The 17883-nt window shown below is 37.0% G+C and overlaps 1 protein-coding gene across 1 annotated transcript; it reads left to right on the plus strand.

Moving 5' to 3' along the window:
• Nucleotides 1-358: 358 nt before the first annotated feature.
• On the plus strand, nucleotides 359-17487 carry LOC144449214 (uncharacterized). The gene is made up of 13 exons (XM_078139722.1): nucleotides 359-392; nucleotides 622-750; nucleotides 1017-1141; nucleotides 1803-2007; nucleotides 2597-3231; nucleotides 4009-4749; nucleotides 5189-5444; nucleotides 6919-7092; nucleotides 7692-7999; nucleotides 8441-8953; nucleotides 9331-10305; nucleotides 10855-11875; nucleotides 13353-17487. Exons 1-13 carry the CDS (start codon nucleotides 359-361, stop codon nucleotides 13385-13387), a joined length of 5151 nt encoding a protein of 1716 aa, XP_077995848.1. The 3' UTR covers nucleotides 13388-17487.
• Nucleotides 17488-17883: the final 396 nt, after the last annotated feature.

Consider the following 17883-nt stretch of genomic DNA (forward strand, 5'->3'; position numbering starts at 1 on the left):
ATTTTTTAATAGGTTTGAACGCTGCATGATGGCGAGGTGTCTGTGTTTACTGGTCATCATTGCTGTGTTCTACTCCGGAGTTCTTTGTCAGGACAGCTGTATATATCCTAGTGTTGGAATACTGCCTGGAGATGTCATTCTAGGTCTTGACTTTTCTTTTCATGGAAGTAACGAAGACCAATCTGGCTGTAATACGTCACATATTCCTATGTTTGACTCTATTCAGCGACTAGAAGCAGCCATCTACACCATCAACGAATTGAATGACAAAAACACCATACCTGGTGTCAAAATAGGTAGGCTATATACTTAGTAGTTTTGTTTGAGGCCCTCGAAACACATGTGTCAAGTCGTTGTCATGGGCGTGGCGGGGTGTAGTAGTCATGGTCTGGGTTAGGTTGTTACTTCTGTGGATGTCATGCAATCAATAGACCATCCCATCCCAATCTGATTAAAATCCGATGTAGATGTCGGCTAATCGGGCATTGCTATCTTACCATCGTTATTTAGCTTGAATTGACCTTCGTAGTAGATGTTTACGTTTTTAGCCTGATCGCCTCCTTTCACTATATGAAACTAGCAAGATATAATGAGTGACTTTTCGCTTTCTACCTTCAATAGGTCTTGAAGCCAGGGATTCTTGTTATTCATCTACTATCTCCCAACAACGAAGTTTGGACTATGCTAGTGGTAAAATTGATATCACGAGTGTGACAGGGCAAGTGTGTCCTGCCACGACCTTACGACCAGGTAAGATGCGTTTTTGTGGTTTTTACTATCTATAAATTTGTATGCACAGAGCACACGATGCAAGTATCTGAGTCTGTCTGTCTGTCTGTCTGTCTGTCTGTCTGTCTGTCTGTATGTCTCTGTTCTTCGTATTTCACTCGAAAATAATTTCACAGGCATTAACTTCGGTCAAGTTGGTCTCATCAACAATCAAAACCAACTAACATCTGAAACAAAAGAGCTAAATGTCTTATTATAGATTCATGTCTCTCTTGTATTTACAATAGGTGAAATTTTGGGGAATTCTATTATGCTAATGAACACACAGCCAGTCATCTCGGGTCCAATGGCGCCATTTTTCACGGATCCATTTACAAAGATGATGGACGCGTCAACTACGGACTTCCAGAAGGTAACTTGTCAGTTTTTACGTGAACCACGCAAGAGTCATTTCTCAGATGCTAGAACTGTTTACAATAAAATTCCGTGAAGAGACCCATTGTGCCGGTGTACGGTCACGGACAAATCTTGAAATGCCCAAAACAAGCACAAAATTTATCAGTTGAGCCAATAATGCCTCGAACAACCCTAAAACGAGTAATAAATGTTTGTCTATGCCAACTGTATACTAGTATTTCAAAACCATTGAAATAAAATACACCAGAAAATTGTGCTTAGAATGCCTTCAGTAATTACAAGGGGGGGGGGGGTTTCTTCTTCACTTTTTATACCTCGGTTCTAGGGGAGGGCAGTGGTGGGATGAAGTCCTTTCACATTGATTCTGAGACTAGTGTCCTTTCCATGTCTGACACCATTTAAACCATGTTTTTGAAATATTTTAACAGCGGAGGGGTCATGTTTTAGAGAAGGAAAATTGAGGGAGGGTCACCTTTTATAAAACGGGGCGGGGAAGGGCCACATTTTACGCAACATACCGGTTTTGATTTCCCCCAGTACTGTAATTACTGAAGTCTCACTTATCTAATATTATGGAATGCTCATAAAAGTAACTCAATAACAACTGTTTTTACGTATACATACTAATATTTCACATTTTCATGTTTTGTACACAGGCGACAATAGACTTGGCCAAAGCACTAGGGTGGTCGTATTTATCTATAGTTTACATCGAGGACACGATGCAAGCTGCTATGGATGGTATCGCTATGGCAACAGACAACAATATCTGTATTGCCGGTTCGTATGAAATACATAAAACAGATTCTAGTGGATATGGTGACGTCATCCGATCTCTCATGGATAAACCAGATGCAATAGGTGAATACACGTATAGTATCATATCTGTAGCAAATGTAACGTATGACATATAAGAAATGTAATATCAACGGCAACAATTATTTAGGCACTTTTATGGAAATCCTACACAATTTACTCGTAGATAATTCTGAATATTAACAGTCATATCAAACTAGAGGTAAATTTTCCAGACATACTTCAATGAACCTCAACTCAACTCAACTTTAAACTGAAGCATTTCAAGCTCACAAATATTACTTTTAAAGTCAATCACGTATAATTTCCGCCTTGTTTGTTCAATATTGCTTGTCAGAGTAAGCACGGGGCCATCTCGGCCAAAGTGATGAGATCAAACCACAGTAATAATTCAGACCCATGGCACTGCCATTACTTTCAACATTAACACTCCCTCTCAATAGGTACAACGTTGTCAATATAGACACCCTGCTTTTTCTTTGAAATTTGACATTCACATCGACCAACTGGCCTAAATACTTCAAGTAGACTGCCACTACTTTCAACATTTTCATTCCCTCCGAATCATACCTTTACAGCATAGTCATGTCATAAATGTATCATTGAAGTTTTCCGTATTTATGTACTTTTACAGGTGTCATTCTACTACTTGACTTCTCTGATACGTTAGACAGCTTCTTTTCATCGGTTGAAAATTACTCGTTTGGTAATACGGAATTTAATTTGGTATGGATAATTCCGAATATTGGTTATGCCGAACCGATTCTCCAAGCACATGAGAATGTCACACGTGGTGCGATTGGTGTAGGAGCCGCCTCTCCAGAAATTGAAGACTTTCTAGTCTATTTTCGAAATCTGGGTCCAGGCAACATCAATACTACGTCAGATCCCTGGTTTGAACAATATTATCAGACGAAGTACAAATGTGATATAGCTAGCAACACCAATTATGGTGTCCAATGCGACCAAACTGTTGCTGACAAACACAAATTAACTCAACAAATCCAAGGCGTGCCAACTGTCATGAACTCCATCAAAATACTAGTTGAAGCTGTGATGGCTGCCCACACCCAAGTATGTCCAAGTGACGGATTTTGTGAACAGCTTGCAAATATTCCGGACTACGCACTCCTTGGCTATGTGAATGCCGTCGATTTTACTGGCTACGACAATAGTGATATAAGTTTTAGTTCGAGTGGGGAATTCATTCCACAAATCGATATTCTAAATTTCCAGTCTGATGGTAATGGTGGATATGCTTTGATGCAGGTAAATATGTTTTTTTTACTTGACTTTTGAGGTGATATATGGGTAGAAACACGTACTCTGAAGGTTCATATCTGTACAAATGCCGTGAAAATAAAGACAAAGAAGTGCGTCACTGTATATCATTCTACATATATGATACGAAACAATTTCTTACTGGTAATTTATGTCACAGATAAATGTGAAGTAACTACCCGTGAATTGTCCAAAACAACCCTCATACTGGACGATTTGCTTCTTATTACTAAACCTAGTATGTATCAAACACGAGATGAGTCATAATAACTTTCGATTTCCTTAAAGAGTTAAAGGCCTATAATTCAATGCTATGTTATAACATTTTTGGTATTTCAAAATAAAATTATTCAGTTGTCCTGGACCAACCTTTTCTATAGCTCTGTCAGTTAACTGTTTTCACATGAATTTCCATCCTTATCTAAACTGGGCATTCAGAGCGAGACGTAATACTGTAGAATTATACACATTGTCGGGCCAACAGGGCCTAACATGGGGAGGGGTATAAGGTAAACTGTAAGATGGAGATATGTAATGATATGTTTAAATTGTATAAATTAGGAAAATTACAAATATTTTTTTGTCAGCGTTGATATTCAGAAAAATAACACTTGAAAACTCTTCACTGTATGTGTGTTGTTTGTCATAAATGTACATACATGTCATTATCAGACAAATAGCTAAGCTAAACATAGAGTTTCCGTTACTTACGTTAGATTCCTTTATCGTATTAATTTTGACAATACATGTTGTGTTTACTTTTAGGTTGCTAACACAATGACACTGAATACAGGAGACTCAGTCCGTAATGTTACTAAAGTGTGGCAAAATAATGTCGAGTATATAGCTGATGACGTCACTTCTATGTGTTCAGCTCCATGCAATGATGTCAACTGTCAAGCAATGAACGACATGTCTTATATACAGGGGGACATAACACTTGGGGGAATGTTTGCTGTTCATTTTGAAGGTGAGACTCCCGACAAATGTGGGCCTATCCACCCAACAGGTGTTATACGATTAGAGGCAATGATGTATGCTATAGACAAGATCAATGCCGACAACAATATCCTGCCTGGTTTAAAGCTTGGTATGATAGGTGGAGATAGCTGTTATTCCGCTAAGCAAATAAAACAGAAGACGATGGCTTTCATTGGAGCAGCTGATTTTAGTAAAGGTGTTGTCGGTGTACAGACGTCACCGATAGGACAGAGAACACATATCATGGGAACTATTGGTACTACACGTAGTAGCCTAGCCATTGCAATGAATGATGTTACACGCATCCTCATGGTACCACAGATTGCATACAGCGCCACAAGCCCGTTGCTAAGTGACAAGGAGATGTTTCCTAACTTTTTTCGCACTTCTCCATCCGATCGTCACCAAGCGAGAGTGATGATACACATTGCCCAAAGTCTTGGATGGAAGTATATTCAAACCATAAACAGTGATAGTGCCTATGGTAATGCCGGTGTTGAAGCTCTCAGACAATATGCTAGAACTGTAAGTGTAATTTAAGTTCAGCATATAGTAATAATTTATATTTCGTCGTCATTGTCATACCAATCACCATATCACGTAATCAATATTAAAGTATGGTCCTTGTGCACATCATTAATAGTATGTTAGTTTTTTATATAGCTCTTTCCTACATTACTCAAAACGCTTTGAAATCATTATCAATGGTACAGACCTATAGCGGCACAGGGGCACTTTTATACTTCCTCATCTAGAAAACACGCATTCCATTGCAGCTCTGTAAGTGCAAAGTATAAGGTAGTCATATAGCAACCTCTAATCGCCATATTTATACAGCTGGGCTGACTAGGACACAAACTACAACCTGCATCCTTCTCAGGTCAGTTACTCTAAACCATTCGACCATCACGACCCCACTTGTCATGTAGACTATGATACATGTCATGTATTGCCATTATTGTAGGTTGCTGATCTCTGTATTGCTAGTTCACACGTGATCAAAGACAGCAGTAACAACGATGAAATGGACTCTCTTATCAACCGACTCCTCTCACGAGCTGAAGCCAGGGGACTGCTCGTGTTTTTGTCGAATACTGACAGCCGAGCTTTGCTGCAAAAATTCACAGAAGAGGGTCTCCAAGGAAACTTCTCTTTTGTCGCTGCAGATGCTTGGGGTATTAGTAGTGACGTCATTAATACGTTAGAATCAGCAGCTGCCGGTAAGTAAACTGGTACGAAGGCTGTCGATATATAGAAAATGGGTTGGTTGTTGGTAGGTTAGTCTACCTGTATAGTAGATCCGCGAACGGAGCGCAAATTCAAAAAATTCAAAATATCAGTTAGGATTGCGGAATAGCGTACGGATAGCCGTTCACAAGTCTACAGGTAGGCTACAATTAGGATAGCAGAATAGTGTAGGGATAGCCGTTCACAAGTCTACAGGTAGGCTACAATTAGGATTGCGGAATAGCGTACGGATAGCCGTTCACAAGTCTACAGGTAGGCTGCAATTAGGATAGCAGAATAGTGTAGGGATAGCCGTTCACAAGTCTACAGGTAGGCTACAATTAGGATTGCGGAATAGCGTACGGATAGCCGTTCACAAGTCTACAGGTAGGCTACAATTAGGATAGCAGAATAGTGTAGGGATAGCCGTTCACAAGTCTACAGGTAGGCTACAATTAGGATAGCAGAATAGTGTTGGGATAGCCGTTCACAAGTCTACAGGTAGGCTACAATTAGGATTGCGGAATAGCGTACGGATAGCCGTTCACAAGTCTACAGGTAGGCTACAATTAGGATAGCAGAATAGTGTAGGGATAGCCGTTCTCAAGTCTACAGGTAGGCTACAATTAGGATAGCAGAATAGTGTAGGGATAGCCGTTCACAAGTCTACAGGTAGGCTACAATTAGGATAGCAGAATAGTGTAGGGATAGCCGTTCACAAGTCTACAGGTAGGCTACAATTAGGATAGCAGAATAGTGTAGGGATAGCCGTTCTCAAGTCTACAGGTAGGCTGAAGGTAGGTAGGCCATGAATAAGAAACCCACCCTAGCTTTACAGCATACCGTAATTTAACTAACAATTACAACACTATATATTGTATGTATGTATGTATGTATGTATGTATGTATGTATGTATGTATGTATGTATGTATGTATGTATGTATGTATGTATGTATGTATGTATGTATGTATGTCTGTCTGTCTGTCTGTCTGTCTGTCTGTCTGTCTGTCTGTCTGTCTGTCTGTCTGTCTGTCTGTCTGTCTGTCTGTCTGTCTGTCTGTCTACTTTATTTGTTAAGTTCTTTTGTGTCACTTCTTGTGTACGCGGATAAATAAATATGTGTGTGTGATTAATTAACAAGATGGTCTCTTTCTGTTTCATTGGTGGATAATTTGAATGTTGTTAAAAACAAATCCACTGGATTGTGACATCATAAATAGTTGGAAGACTACTAGTTGTATTGATGCAAGTCACCTTTGAAATGTAGATGTTTAGTTGACTAATTCCTAAAATTTAAATTTTGTGTAAACTACTTATTATTAAAAATGATATCTCAAGTCAATGATCTCTAGCAGGTACGTACAATGTAAATAAAACTACTTGGAAGACAAACTAGTTTTATTAAATTGTAGTTGTATCCTCGACAAGAGCTTAACCCTGCATGAATATGATTTTTCCCTACCAGGAGCCATTGTCATCCTCCCAACTACAAATTCCGATTTATCGAATTTCGCTTCCTACTTATTATCCCGGGAAGTCGACAACAATCCAAGGAATCCGTGGTTCAGATCATACTGGATGCATAAATTTCAGTGTCAACTGTCGGGAGAATACTCCACCTTTGGTGCAATGTGTCCAGGTAATATATACTATTTCTTCTGGTGTACATAAATATTATATTCCCATAATCCCATTGTGCATCCAGACAGTCGTTCTCTTCATATGAAGTACACATTCTATTTTGGTTTTCCTAATATACATACATGTACTAATTATATATCGTATGTGTAACGTCATTTGGAATCATGCAACCTGTGTGAGGTATGACAGGCATCTAAAGGGGGTACACGTTGAGTTTATACGTTTTGGGGTATATTTTTTGCTACTTATCTCAAAGATACTCGTAGTATTCTGAAAGCATACTATTACTTAAACCATCGCTTGCAATTGACAACTCAAACCTGGAGTTAAGATATAACTTATAAACGACCCGATGACGTAATTTATTGTACGTGTAAAATGTCCAGGAAATTTTCTTACAATTGCATAAGACAATTGTAATGTCATAGACGGCATTTATCGACATTAACATGATTGTACTAAAATAGTTTAATCTAGTTTTTGTGTGTAAGTATTTTCACTGGTATAAACTCTGCTTGTATCACTTTAAGAAATCATTACAGTGAGTTTCTTGAAACGACAAACTGACGAACTTGGAAATATTCCACATTTTCACAGACGGTCTATCACTTAGCGCTGAGGACGCCAATGCCGACTATGTAGCCAACACAATAGATGCTGTCAATGCCATGGCTTTAGCAATCGACCAATTACACAAACAGAAATGTCCTGGATCAGCTGATATATGTGACAACTTTCTGACGTCATCATCAGAGGAACTTCTTGACAAACTTCGCGCAGTTTCATTTGAGAGTGCAACAGGGCTAGGCAACTTTGAATTTGACGAATACGGCGATGGCAAACCTATGTATACTGTGTATAATCTACAGAAGGATACATCGACGTCACTCTACGCATATAACAAGGTACAGTAGCTATCAGACAATATAAAAGTGTATGCCATGACAGATACCATGCTTTTAGAGAGTTCAAGTAAGGTGCCACTGATAAATAATCAATTTTATGAAATGTTGATAAATCAGAAGCTATTCAAGATACAGCACGTTCTATTAATCAAATTCACTTTTGCTGGACTGGTGAAAACCTCAACCCAAATGCTTTTACCTTACAGTAAATATCAGGTATGGAAACATAATGTTTGTAAATATGACTTCATGATGCGGATATCGATGTTTATTTTGATAATTTAATGTTGATATAACGAGTGGACTCTTCATTTAAAGAAGGTTACAAAGTGTGTATAAACTTTAAAGTAGAGATGCTTCTGTAGTTTTGACTGTGAAAGAAACTGAAAGTTCCATTTATCACAAAATTTATAATCATTGGTGCATGTTGTTTTGATCCAGGTTGGTAGTTGGGAGGACAATACACTTGACATGAATGATGGCGTAGTCATATTGTACGATTCTGATGGTGAACCAATAAATCCAACTGACAGTTTCGAATCAGATTGCAAATCCAACGGATCATGCGCGGAATGTGTTAAAAGTGAAATCACCTTTGCGCATATGGATGGTCACATCGAAATCCCTGTATTGTTTGGTATCAGTGAACAAGGTGAAAATACACTGCTGTGTGGTGACGTCTTAAATGATCAGGTCATTAACGTTGAGGCCATTTTGTTTGCATTGGACAAAGTTAACGAGGACGATACGATTCTACCCGGAGTGACGTTGGGGGCGACAATCATCGATACATGCTCAAGCCCCCAGCGTGCAATGTCACAGACTCTGCTGGCCTTAATCGGTGATTCCAAGTTTGGCAACAATCCGGACAACACAATGGCAATCATTGGTGCAGTGTTAAATGATGTTTCCATGGAAATGCTGCGAGTAACAGATGCTGTCAAAAAATCGCAGGTATGTATGGGCCACAATTTATATTTAATATAGACATTTTTAAAGATTTGATTCTGAAGCATGTTCTATGTAGAGTGAAAAACCGCCAAATGTTGTTTTGAAGAGACGCCCTCTTGCCTTGTCTTGCCTCACTGTGTCTGCCGGTAGACAGTGGTGCAATGTTAGAGTTACTACAGTATAATACCTTGACAAAAACAGAACACTTTTTTCCTATTTTTCGGTTTGTTTGTTTGTTTGTACATGAAATATTAGATGAGAGAAAACTAAAACCATCATATACAGATACATTTGAAATGTGTGTTATCATGGAAGTATAACCGTGGGTGATACTTCAATGGTTCTATTTATAACTTTACCTTTTTTTTTGCCTGTTACAGGTTAGTTTTGGGTCATCGAGTATAGAACTGACTAAAGAGAGATATCCCTACTTTCTGCGTACAGTACCAGTTGATGATAGGCAAGCTGAAGTTATGGTCAGCATACTGAAGAAATACGATTGGTATTATGTATCGACAGTCAGGTCAAATACTTCCTATGGCCAGACGGGAATGGAAGATTTCATGACGAAAGCTAACGATGAGGGCGTCTGCGCTGCTGTACAACTCACTATACCTTCGAATCCAACTCAGAGAGATTATGTTCGTATCATTACAGATCTTATTACCGAAGGAGACAAAAAAGGTTCCAATGTAGTTGTGCTCTTCACGAGTCAAGAAGACACTCGAAATTTATTGAAATATGCGGAGACGAAAGCTAAGACTTACTCGAAACAGTCCTATCATTTCACATGGGTTGCACCTGATTCGTGGGGGATAAGCCTTGATGTCGTGGAGGGATATCTGGACCATGCCAAGGGCGCTTTGACGATCATTCCTCTGCAACCATCCATGCCTGAGTTTGAAGAGTACATGGAAAGCCTAACACCCATAAGCAATACAAGGAATCCGTGGTTCCGTTCACTCTGGGAAACCATATTTGATTGTAGGCTTAGACTAGACGAATTCAGCAGCAGAGAAAGTGCCTATTGTACTGGCGATGAGGATCTAAGAGCAGGACACACTTCAGAATTACATAGTGCACTTTCTTCATATGCAATAGATGCTGTCTATGCAATTGCAACTGGCTTACACAATCTGCGCCAGAAAAAGTGTCCTGGACGTAATTTATGTTCCGAATTTTTCAACTCCGACCCCGAGGATGTCCATCAGGAGATAACGAATGCAAGAGTTTCTCAAAGTGCCACTGGTCGACCATTCTCATTCTTAGAAGGTGCAGGGGAGGGTGAATACGCAATTATGAATTATGTGCTTGAACAGAAAGATGAAAACACTACATCTGGAAAATATAGAAAGGTAAGTTTCCTTTTCACAAGTCTTCCTGCTAGACCCCCTCGGACTATACTGCTCACTGTGAAGGCGACTGAGGGAGCTGGCCCGTGCTTTATTCTTACTTGTTTAGACAAATCTGTGACGTACGTACTGCCATGGATATGTAAATTAATGAATATGATTATTTGATAGTCAAATTACTTACTATTCTTTAACTCTAGTGTACATATTTTTAAAAGAGACAGTATGCACGTGGTCGTGTGCATGGTTACATTGACTATCGACCTAATTTATTGCTTGTTATATATAACGGTTACTAATGACAATTTCCACATCCTAAATAATTCCAAGTAAAAATAAATGATATAGGAAACTATATAGGAAACAAAATAATGATAATTGTAAATCGTGAAAATAAAGGCAATAACACAACACAACACAGCACAGCACAGCACAGCACAGCACAACAAAACAAAACAAAACGTAATGCAACACAACTTAGGACAACACAACACAACATAACATGCAAGTTTTTAGACCAGTGCAGTGATTAGTTTTCCTTTATACCTTTAGGTTGGAGAATGGCTTCATGGAACACTGACGATGAGTGGAGGAGAGGTACAATTCTTTGACTTCCGTGGTAGCAACACGTCATCTGTTGATTCTCGTTGTCCATCAGTTTGCCGTGTCTGCTACACGCAAGGCATTCCAAGTGTTGAAGTACCAGAAATGGCACCCTTGGTATTTAATGGCGATTCAATCTGGGGGATTATCATCATTGCTATCATTGTTCTTATGATAGTATTTTGTTTCGTTATCTTCATCTATTTCTTAGTTGAATTTCGTAATCCCGTAGTCAAGGGAGCATCTTCTAGCCTCAGTTATTTCTTACTTCTTGGCATCACGTTACTACTGCTTGAGAACTTTGCTTTCATGTTTGAACCTACTCGGATCGTATGTGGATGCCGACGATTTGGCCTTGGGTTTTTTCATGTCCTTATTTGGAGTGCCCTTTTTTGCAAAGTCGTTCGCATTTTGCGCATCTGTGGTACAGGAGAAATCAACAGCAGAGTACCATTTGTCAGTCCTTGGAGTCAAACCTTTCTTTTGTTGGCTCTTCTCTTAGTTGAAGTGATTTTGGTTGGCGAATGGTTGATCCTTGATCCACCTGCAGTGTGGCATGAAATCGTGGAAACAGGAATATCTCCTCCATTCAAAGTAGTTTTTCATTGCAATTATGAGAACAAATGGATGGTGGCATCTCTTATCTACGCATTTCTACTGATACTGCTCACATTTTGGTGTGCTTGTAAGGCCCGCAAGTATTCAGATCTTGTCTATGAAGGTGCCTACATTCTCTTTACCACTATCGCATCAATCTTCATCATGGTTGCTTGGTTACTCGTGTACTCACTTGGTGATGAAGAGTACCAAAACCCTGCAGTATGCATTGGTATTACTTCAAACGCCATTATTATCCTGGCAGCCATCTTCTTGCCAAAGATTACAGCCCTGACATCAACGGAAGAGAGAGCACAGGATGGACCAGCAACTGGCAATGACATGGGCAAATCATATGTCTACAGTAATCCAGGTAAGGGTAGAATCAAATAGCCATCTTTCTCAAATAAGTTACCATTTACACACCAAGTTATGTCAAATTTACAGTAATATTGTTGAATAGAGCACAATGATAGGAGGACTGTGAATAGACAAAATGATCCTTGTAAAAAGTTTGTAAATAAACAAATTGTTTCACCATGACAGATAGAGAAATGAATCCCTTGGCAATTTCTGCATGTTTTACAACCAATTTGCAATTATCATGACAACATTGTTTTGCCATCCCCTTTTCTTCTGATATCGTGTTTATCTCATACTTGTCAGAATACACCAAAGAAGATAATAACAACAACTGTTATGATCTCTGCAATATGTAAATACTACATGTGTAGATATTAGGCATACTGTTTTTAGTTTAATTTTAAATGGACAGTATATGGTTTCTGCTCGAATCTGATGAACCATCATTTTGTCATTCAGTTATCACTTTCATGGCATAAAAATACAATACATATATTTTCCTGCATGAATTTATTTTAAAAACAAAATACATTTACCATTTGATCATCTGTAGAAACATACTGTTATTATATTTTATGTTTGCTGGATGGAGTTTAAACTTATTTAATTTGGTACTTCACATATGTAGAATTCTTTGACCAAGATGACTACGTAGTGGAATCTACAACTTCTATTTAACACCTGATGATATATAATAAGTGGAAGATTTGGTAGGAGAGAAAGATATACTTTCAAATCGTTGACTTGTGTGTGAACTGTTTAGTTTGTGTCGCTATAATTTCAGAGGCCATGTGCAATTTGGTAATGTTTTGTGTGAGGCACATTTAAAGTAATGATAAGCACATGTTTGTTGCAATACATGTATATGAAACAGTACGTTGGTTTGTTGAGTACTCAAAGACATCAAATTAATTCTTGTTGCGAGCTGTATGTACGATAAAACAATGGCACTACACACAGCTCATTGTCTTTTACTATAATCTAAAAAATATGCAAATAGAGGTAACAAGAAAATGAAAAATTTTGATAATTACAAATGTCAATAATATTTGTGAATAAATATTAATTGACTTACCGCTAATAAATGTAGATATATATATATAGATTTACACAAGAAAGGAGTGTTTGCATAAAATGGTCAAATGCTATCCTTGTCCATGAGGCTCATAAATTTGCTGACCAACGTGCTTTTTGTGAACAGGTGTTAAAAGTTATCTGACACTGTAATATTTTAGTTGAAATACATAAACATGGGTATAATATAATAAATTTGTAAGGATATCATGACAAACTATGCGAAATATGCACCCCTCACACACAGACACAGACATGCACACACACAGCCATGCAAACACCCCCCACACACACACACAGACTATGAATAGACTCTTTGTATTCATCAATTTAACATTTAAAATTGTCATATATATCAATGTAACATTTACAGAATTATCATCTGACAAAGGTTTCCCTGTTTTTTTTTCCAGATGTAAACAAAGATGACGAAGTCACTGCATTTTAGCTGTATAAGTTGTTTACACGTACTAGTGGACATTTGTGGCAACACAGGAGAATGACGGGATATCTCTCATCATCTGTACTGTTGGACCCCTTATGATGATAGACACAGTACAAACCTTGACGTCAAACTGAAGGAACTGAACATTGAATAAGCTTAGTGGAATCGTACATTTGACTATGCATTGACGATCATGTACAGTAGATGGTATATAAGATTTCAATATCAATTGACATGTTAGAATTGCTTTTGAAATATTTTGTCTTTTTTGAACAAACTGTAAATACACTTTTGAATGCTGGGAGTGAACAGTATGTACCATGGTATAGCTGGAACATGTTCTAGCACTGATGTGGCAAATTTACCGCGGTCTCCTGGAAGTGTACGTGCACTGGACAGTGCCATGGTCTCCTGGAAGTGTGCACTGGACAGTGCCATGGTCTCCTGGAAGTGTGTACTGGACAGTGCCATGGTCTCCTGGAAGTGTGTACTGGACAGTGCCATAAAGAGGCATGTGGTTTTATAGTGATGGCGATACATCTCACATGATACCTTAAAGAGGCCAATTGTTCGATGAGGATGACCAATGGCAGTCGAATTGGCTCTTTTGTTTTTGTCAGAGAAAAACTAAATATTTTAGTATAACACTAACGCAAGGAGTTGTAAGATTATATCTCAGACCTTTGAGCTTGAGATTGTATTATCTGAAGTGGTATAAAGTCCCTTACTTGATCAACAACAAGGCTTTTTGTCAATATTTCAATGTGCAATGTTCCTGACTTTTAAGATAATTTAATATGGTAGAAGGGTTGTAATAAATAATATATAGATATAAGCATACTAGGATTCCAAATAACAGTTTTACTTTCATCTTTAGATTCAAAGTCTAGCAATACTTTTAAGGCAGTACTATCCCAATAAACCGATGAATTATCTTTTCTACTTTAATTTATTTTGTATATATTTTTGAATATAATTTGACAGAAAATGTATCTATGATGCAATATAGCGTAGCTGTTTTTGACCCACCATAATTTTGTATCTTTTGCAATTATCGCAACCATTCAGAAAGCGAGATTGTTGTTAGCAGTGCATGTGTGAAATGAGTCTTTATTTAATGTTACAGGTGACTTGGTACTATCGAACTACATAGCTATGTCGTTTCATAATCATTCAGAATGGTGTGTACAGTTTAGCTTGAAAACATTAGCTTATCTAAATACATTTAATTGATACACAATTCACACATGCACAATAATGGACACTGTCCCTCTTGAAAACATATATCAAGTGAAATGTTGATGTTATGTTCTGCCTTTTTAATACAGTATTATTTTTTGCCATACAGTGTCGGCATTATCTGTACCTCCTTCAATTGAAATCACTTTTTATCAAATCAAATAAAAAATTACCTTCTGTTTAGGAACCAAATGTATTAAATTCTATAATCATGTGAAAAAATGGGTGGTCTCAGCAAAACTTAACTCAAATGGGTTCCAAAAGTTCTGACTAGCTTTCTCTCTTAACAGAGCATCATCTGGTCAGTGTATATATGTGTGTATGTATAGATGACCACTCCTGCCAAAATATGAATGAGTTTTTGTATCAATATAGTTGAAGAATATTTACTAGCGCAATATATTATTAAACTGAATTCCCATCAAATTTTTATGGTTAAACAGTATAGTTTCTAAAAACAAGTTATTTTGGCTGACAAATCAAAATTGTGAACTACAGGATGTCTTTAAATATATGGCAAGGTAGAGATATATTTCTGACAAATCAAAATTGTGAACTACAGGATGTCTTTAAATATATGGCAAGGTAGAGATATATTTCAGACAAATCAAAATTGTGAACTACAGGATGTCTTTAAATATATGGCAAGGTAGAGATATATTTCTGACAAATCAAAATTGTGAACTACAGGATGTCTTTAAATATATGGCAAGGTAGAGATATATTTCAGACAAATCAAAATTGTGAACTACAGGATGTCTTTAAATATATAGCAAGGTAGAGATATATTTCAGACAAATCAAAATTGTGAACTACAGGATGTCTTTAAATATATGGCAAGGTAGAGATATATTTCTGACAAATCAAAATTGTGAACTACAGGATGTCTTTAAATATATGGCAAGGTAGAGATATATTTCAGACAAATCAAAATTGTGAACTACAGGATGTCTTTAAATATATGGCAAGGTAGAGATATATTTCTGACAAATCAAAATTGTGAACTACAGGATGTCTTTAAATATATGGCAAGGTAGAGATATATTTCAGACAAATCAAAATTGTGAACTACAGGATGTCTTTAAATATATGGCAAGGTAGAGATATATTTCTGACAAATCAAAATTGTGAACTACAGGATGTCTTTAAATATATGGCAAGGTAGAGATATATTTCTGATAAATCAAAATTGTGAACTACAGGATGTCTTTAAATATATGGCAAGGTAGAGATATATTTCAGACAAATCAAAATTGTGAACTACAGGATGTCTTTAAATATATGGCAAGGTAGAGATATATTTCAGACAAATCAAAATTGTGAACTACAGGATGTCTTTAAATATATGGCAAGGTAGAGATATATTTCTGGGAAAACAAAATTGTGAACTACAGGATGTCTTTAAATATATGGCAAGGTAGAGATATATTTCAGACAAATCAAAATTGTGAACTACAGGATGTCTAAATATATGGCAAGGTAGAGATATATTTCTGACAAATCAAAATTGTGAACTACAGGATGTCTTTAAATATATGGCAAGGTAGAGATATATTTCTGACAAATCAAAATTGTGAACTACAGGATGTCTTTAAATATATGGCAAGGTAGAGATATATTTCTGACAAATCAAAATTGTGAACTACAGGATGTCTTTAAATATATGGCAAGGTAGAGATATATTTCTGACAAATCAAAATTGTGAACTACAGGATGTCTTTAAATATATGGCAAGGTAGAGATATATTTCTGACAAATCAAAATTGTGATGTCTAGAAATCAAAATTGTGTTCTGAAGGATCTCACTGACTACATGACAATTGTAGAAAATGAGAGATGTATGTCACATGCAATAGTGGGCATTGGTTTGAGAAAATGGCTACAAAGAACAATACACACTGAATCTGGAATGCACTCTTAGCAGTTTTACCTTTATTTATAGCTGAGACTAGGTTGACTGAGGCAAGGTGTTAAAGTCAAGTTTAATAGTGTATGGTGTCAGATTTAGTGGGCAATACATTGTCGTTGAGACTAGATCAACTGAGGCAAAGTATTAAAATCTAGTTAGTGTGTATTGTCAGATTTAGTGGGCAATACATTGTCGTTGAGACTAGATCAACTGAGGCAAGGTATCAAAGTCTAGTTAGTGTGTGTTGTCAGATTTACTGGGCAATACATTGTTGTTGAGACTAGATTGACTGAGGCAAGGTATCAAAGTCTAGTTAGTGTGTGTTGTCAGATTTACTGGGCAATACGTTGTCATCAATGCATTGACCCCATTCAAAAAATTACCATCACCAAACTAAAAGCCAATAGTTTTCAACTCCACAGTAGACTCTGCCCTCACGTGTTGATTTCAAGAAATAACTGAGTACGTTATTAGACTATCAAGAATTAGGTCATTTTCACATTCTAAGTTCAACATACTTGTTGTTTGCAGTCATTTAAATTTTCAGACCATGGCCCAACATCACTTGTGTATCTATGTTATATTTGCACTGAAGGGCTGGGTTAATAAAATATGTTTTATAAGTTATACATATGTTTTTACTGCAAATATTTTATAAAAAGATAATTTAATTGATGTTTTTATTCAAAGAAAGTTTTGAACTCTTAAAGCTGGCACATTATAAATAATGAATTGTATAACACCAGGTAAAGGAAATGCAATACACTTGCACAATGTAAGTGAGTCGGGACTCTGATAATCTGTCATGTTAATTATATATTCATAAAATGTATATTACTCAATGACGCTCTATTTGACATTGTATTTTTTCAAATTTATCTGAAGTGTATTTTTTGATCCATTTGTTGGTAATGCTTCATCTAAATATATTTTGTATCTGAAATCAAAATGAGGTGTACGGTAATAATGGTTTAATAAACTTAATTAATAATAAGCTTATTCTGTTTTTTGACTGAAAATGATGTGAGAACATTGTGCACTTTATGAGACATGACAAACAGCTGCTGCATATAATTTGACCCTCCTCCGATTCTGCCATGCTCAATTTCTGTTGTCTAAAACATGACCCTCCCCATGTTAAATATTTCAAAAATGCTTACTAGGTTAAACAGGTGTCAGACATGGAAATGGACACAGGTTCCAGAATCAATGGTAATCCAATCTCTGCCACCATGTTAAAAGTTTTAAAGCCATGGGTTATTTTCCCAATAGCACAACCAAGGTTTGTGAAGGCACTGCATTAATCAGCACGTGTGTTTGGATCTCATTGGCTGAGCTGAAGGCCAGTACT

The sequence above is a fragment of the Glandiceps talaboti genome, chromosome 18 (assembly GCF_964340395.1).
Source record: "Glandiceps talaboti chromosome 18, keGlaTala1.1, whole genome shotgun sequence".
In the NCBI taxonomy this organism is placed as follows: Eukaryota; Metazoa; Hemichordata; class Enteropneusta; family Spengelidae; genus Glandiceps; species Glandiceps talaboti.